The sequence below is a fragment of the Muntiacus reevesi genome, chromosome 18, assembly GCF_963930625.1.
Source record: "Muntiacus reevesi chromosome 18, mMunRee1.1, whole genome shotgun sequence".
Taxonomy (NCBI): domain Eukaryota; kingdom Metazoa; phylum Chordata; class Mammalia; order Artiodactyla; family Cervidae; genus Muntiacus; species Muntiacus reevesi.
Genome location: NC_089266.1, coordinates 20,884,511 through 20,890,223, shown reverse-complemented (window position 1 = coordinate 20,890,223; position 5,713 = coordinate 20,884,511). Strand labels below are relative to the sequence as shown.

Sequence of the window (5,713 nt, the reverse complement as noted above, 5' to 3'; positions counted from 1 at the left end):
CTTGCATTCCAGAGAATACCAAAGAAGCTAGGAAAGCAGGAAACACAATACCTAGAGGAAACACCCTAAAGTAAAACCTGGAGCTCAGATTGCTGGACTGTCTTCAGAGACAGAGACTTGACCTTCAGCAGGAGGGAGTTTTCCAGACATCGGAAGCAGATGAGGTGTGTCTTGGCTCATGGAGAGCATTTCCATGTGTAGAAATTTCAGAGCTGGCTTGACAAGGTATCTAAATGGTAACTGAGCTCCAGCCAAGGCAGGACCTGGGCATCTTTTCTGTGCTTGTTCTTGGCTTCATTGTCGTCTTCAAAAAGGAGGCAGGTTTTTTAATTAACGGCAGCGATTTTGAGAGCAGGACCCACAGGAGTTGCCACTAGCATTGGTGGTGGCACATGGGTTGCAGGGGAGCCTGGGAGAACACAGAGGTTTAGAATGGGATGGGGAGAGGAGTGGCAAGAGTGCTAAGGTACTTCATGAAATATATCTGAATTCTTAGTGGTTGAAGTTAGTTGCAATCAACTTTGATTGTTACCAAATCTCTCTCCCTCTGCCATGTGCAGAGGTGGACAATTGTTATCCAATGCTCTTGAGATCTCAGGAACTCAACACAGTCTCCCTTACCCAGCAGTTGCTATTGTAACAGTTTCTACTACCACCCCTCCACTGTTAGCTCCCTGAGGCAGGGGATGAACGCCTATCACCTTTGACCTTTCACATTTGCCTAACCATCACGAAGGAGACACTCCATGAATGTGTGCTCTTTGGTGAATTGAAAACATGGTCAACATGGGCATGCCCACAGTGTCTTGCAGACCCACCACACATTTTCCCAGGATCCCTTCTCCCCCAACTCACTTGCAGTCCTCGCTGTCCAGGAGACCCCGGTACGTGTTGATCTCACACTCCAGCCGGGCCCGCACATCCAGCAGCACCTGGTACTCCTGGTTCTGCCGCTCCAGGTCACTCCTGATCTCCGCCAGCTGTGACTCCACATTGCGGATCAGGCCCTGCACCTGGGCCAGCTGGCAGCTGTAGCGGGCCTCTGTCTCCGTCAGGGTGTTCTCCAGGGAGTCTCTCTGTCGGGGAAAAGGGGAGAAAGGTCACAGAGCTGCTCCTTTGAGGGCTTCTCCATCACTTCCAAACAAGTCACAAGCTCCAAGACTTCAGAAGAGGATGGTCCAGAGGGCATCCCAGTGCCCCTGACTCCCCGACCTCACCTCCTCACCAGGAGTCTCATCAATACCCACCAGGTTGTGCTGGGCCTGAAGCTCCACCTCCAGGGCATTGACCGTGCGTCTCAGCTCGATGATCTCTGCCTGGCAGGACTGCAGCTGCTCTGAGCTGGACACCACCTGCTTGTTCAGCTCCTCAGTCTGAAACACCAAAGGGCAGAAGACAGGATCAGACCCCGCCTGAAGGGCCGCAAGGGGCCAAGGGTCCTGAGATACCACGTGCTGAGATGCTCACCTGCCTGAGGTACCATTCCTCCACATCCCTGCGGTTGGTCTCCACCAAGGCCTCGTACTGAGCCCTGGTCTCGTTGAGCACGCGGTTGAGGTCCACAGTGGGGGCAGCATCCACCTCCACATTGAGGCGATCTCCCAGCTGGCTTCGCAGTGAGTTGGCTTCCTGAGGGAGGAAGGAGAAAAAATGAACCCACAGAAATGGGTCTGCAATCTTCCTGCTGCAGGGAAGTGAGCACAACCCTGCCCAAAATGCACTGAAAGGAATATTCTGATCATTCCCCCGAACTGACACAGATATGGTGTAGGAATAAACCCAAATAGGCATCACATCCATTCCCTTCCCCCAACACTGAAACAAGCTCACCTTTTCTGTAAGCCTAAGTCCAAACTCATTCACACATGTAGGTCCTTCCTACCTCTTTCCCATTACATCCCCATAGATACTGCTTTCCCAGCCATACTCCCCAGGTACGCCGCGCTCTGCCACATCTGTGTCTTTGTTCAGTCTCTTCCCTTAGACCAATGTGCTGAAGTCCTCCCCTTCCCTCTGATTTGCCTCTGAGAAGACTTCCCAATCTCCCTTCAGGCAGATCAGATTGTTCCCAGAGCCTGAGGCTTGTACAACATGTACATATAAAGACTGTCTCTATACAACAAAAGCTTCTGTAACAAAATACCCATTGGGCAAGTTCGACAAGCAAAAGATAAATCAAAACTTCCCACTTTACTTGCCTATCCCGGAAGACATGTAGCAAAAATGTGTTTTTGCTGTTTAAAAGCGGTGAGTCATCACTAAGTGCCTCAGCTTAAAATGGTAGAATAAGATCAGAATCAGAATTTAAAACTTCCTTGAGGTCCAACTATCTCCCTGACCATCCAAGATGCCCACCCAGGATCACAGTTAACCTCATTGCAGGAGGGACATGCTCCCCCACAATAGGTATTTCCAATTCCTTCCCAGAATTTCACCTGACCAACATGTGTTCCCCTCACCATTGACAATGGTATATAAGAACCATTCTCCGTGATGCTCAAGGAGCAGTGATAGGAGAGAATATCAGTGCCAAAGCAAAATGTCAAAGTCATGTGACGAGCACTTTGTAAGACATTGAACCCACAAGGGACAAAGGTGACATCCGCTAAGGATGAAATGTGACAGAGCTTTCCACTGTAAACACAGAGGCACACCAGGAAAAAGAAATGTGTTATTTTCTCCATTTGGAGTACTTAGCTAGAAACATACAATTGTGGAATTAAATGATTATGTTTTCTAGTAGGGTGAAAAACAGCAAGGGAATAATGATGTCATGATAGCAGCTATTTTATATTTATACTTCATATAATACTTATTTCCCTCTACCTGTATGATGCACTGTGTTTTTACATGATCGTCTCCACAGCCTTAAGACTAGAGAGCATGTTATTCCTTTTCCTCTCCCCCTGTATCTCTAGCACCAAATTCAGGACCAGCAGAGAGGAGACCTCAATGAATATAAGTCCTTCCCCAGCATCTCCAACACCATCCACTCCTGCAGTTCACCTCCCCCCTCCTCTCTATGGAGATAGAATCGCCATTCCCAGAGCTGACCTTGAGTTCCTCAGAGAAGGGTCCCAGCCCTGGAGGTCTGACAGCAGTTGCCTCCTGATTCCCAATGCTAAAGGCTTATCCCTGAAGTCTATGGTTTCTTTTCCTCTCACCTCCTCATGGTTCTTCTTGAGGCAGAGCAGCTCCTCCCTCAGGGACTCCACCTGGGCCTCCAGGTCAGCCTTGCACAGAGTCAGCTCGTCCAGGATCCTACGCAGGCTATTTATGTCTGACTCCACCAGCTGCCTCAAGGAACGCTCCGTCTCGTACCTGCATGCACAGATCAGAGTGGGAGAATGAGCCAGGCGGAAGCCCCATTCCCTGCCCCATGTCTTGTGTTCATGGGATTGGCCTGACTCTCTTTGCACTGACAGTTTTCTGCCTCTTCATATCCATGCTTTCTTCAAGATCTACATAAACAGGAAGGAGAAGCCTTGGACTCACCCCAACACCAGAAGGCACTCAGGGGACTCATGATGTGGACTCTCTCTCCTGTCAATTTTGTTGGTTAATAAACCACCCAATCAATCAACTTCACCAAGAACAATTCATTACAGTCTCTGAATTTGGGGGTTGAAGGCCTTTCAGAAAGAGCGATATAAACTGAAGCTCAAATAGCACATGAGTCTGGATCTCTGTTTGCAAGTGGTTTTACCTAGCTGGCCATTAAAAAAAAAAAAAATGTCAGGAGAAATTAAAAGGGAGAAATGGCTTTCTCTTCTCTTCTAGGCAATGTTAGGCCCACACAGGGGCCTTGGAGGTCACCTGGCCCCCAAACCTCAACGTACTTGGTCCTGAAGTCATCAGAGGCCAGCTTGGCATTGTCAATCTGTATCACCAGCCTGGAGTTCTCGGACTTGGCGCACAGGATCTGAAAACAAGATTCCATGGTGAGGACCATTTGAACCTGAGAACATTTTATTGCTCAAAGACAGAAGGCTACTGCTGTGCCCCCACGCAGCCCAGCCCCTCACCTTCTGCTGGAGCTCCTCGATGGTCCGGAAGTAGGACTGGTAGCTGGGGCACAAGAGGGGCTCCTGCTGCTGGCTCCTCTCCAGGATGCGGCTCTCCAGCTCCGCATTCTCCCGCTCCAGCTGCCGCACCTTCTCCAGGTAGCTGGCCAGCCGGTCGTTCAGGAACTGCATGGTCTCCTTCTCGTTGCCGTTGAAGGAGCCCTCGCAGAACCAGTTGCAGCTGCCCACATTGGCGGGGATGTTGCAGGCCCCGGGCAGGGTGGTGCCACGGCAGCTGTGCGGCACGCAGGGCCGGGAGGAGCAGCTGGAGCGGTAGCTCAAGGTGGGCAGGCAGCAGCTGTAAGGCATGGTGCTGGGAGAGGTGATGGAAGGACAGGTGAACTGATGGAGGTGGAAGTGGATGAGGTTTGAGTCTCTCCTTTCTCCATGGTCCTTTTATACCCTTAATGGTGGGTGGGGTCTTGGCACTCAGCATAGTTTCCTTTCCTAATGCTTTGGCTAATTTTTTTCTCCAAAATATGCTACTTAGATGCCTCCCAAGAGTCCCCCCTCAACTCATAAAATTATTCCATTCAGCTTGTGTCATAACAGGCTCCTCCAGGGTGCTCATGGCTGGTGATATCAGAGTTTCATCAGATGGCTTCAAAGGAGGTAGAATCATCATGGCCCCAAGTGGCTCTCCCCATTACTCAGAGGGGAGGACAGCCAGGGACATGGGGTGGAGTTGCTTAGGAATCAGGAATTCCTCCCCCTTGAATTTCTGCCATTGGACTCCTTGGAAAGAGAATGTGGAGTGAATAGTCTTTTCAATGGCCAGCCAGCTTCTTTCAAGTCTACCCATGCTTCACTGTTCATTCAACCCATCCTTAGAGCAGAAGCTTGTCCTGTATTAACTATGAGGATTCTGAGCCTTTCTCAAGGAGAGTATTCATTGGGGCTTAGGGAATTTGTCAATACCTGGAGAGACTGAAAATAATTGAGTGTTATATGTAACATAGATAACCAAGAAGGACCTCCTGTAAAGCACAGAGAACTCTACTCAGTATTCTATAATAACCTATATGGGAAAAGAAACTGAAGCAGAATGTGCTATGTGTTGTGCTAAGTCGCTCAATCATGTCCAACTCTTTGCGACCCCATGGACTGCAGCCCGCCAGGCTCCTCTCTCCATGGAGTTCTCCAGGGAAGAACACTGGAGTAGATTGCCATTCCCCTCACCAGGGGATCTTCTTGACCCAGGAATCAAACCCAGGTCTCCTGCATTACCAGGATTCTTTACCGTCTGAGCTACTGAGAAAGAATACATATATGTATATGTGTAACTGAATCACTTGGCTATATGGCTGAAATTAACACAACATTGTACATCAACTGTACTTCAATAAAATTTTTAAAAAAGAAAGAAAGAAGGGTCTTCCCTGGTGGTCCAGTTGTTAAGAATCCTCCTGCCAATGCAGAGGGCATGAGTTTCATTTCTGGTCAGGGACGATCCCACATGGCCTGGAGCAACTAAACCCCTGCACCACAACTACTGAATTCTATGCACCACAACAACTACGGAAGCCTGTGCGCCTAGAGTCTGTGTTCCGCCACAAAGAGTAGAGCCCACTCGCCACAAGTAGAGAAAGTTCACACACAGCAACAAACACCCAGCGCAGCCAAAAAGAAATAAATAAAGTTATTTTAAA

General features: G+C 49.2%; 1 protein-coding gene across 1 annotated transcript; it reads right to left on the bottom strand.

Annotated features, from left to right (window-relative positions):
* Window positions 1–330: 330 nt before the first annotated feature.
* On the bottom strand, window positions 331–4,415 carry LOC136150124 (keratin, type I microfibrillar 48 kDa, component 8C-1-like). Its single transcript, XM_065910892.1, has 7 exons — window positions 4,026–4,415; window positions 3,840–3,922; window positions 3,165–3,321; window positions 1,468–1,629; window positions 1,248–1,373; window positions 856–1,076; window positions 331–409 (listed from the first exon to the last, which is right to left on the bottom strand). The coding sequence occupies exons 1-7, from the start codon at window positions 4,371–4,373 to the stop codon at window positions 331–333; spliced, it is 1,176 nt and encodes a 391-aa protein (XP_065766964.1). The 5' UTR covers window positions 4,374–4,415.
* Between the last annotated feature and the right edge of the window lie 1,298 nt (window positions 4,416–5,713).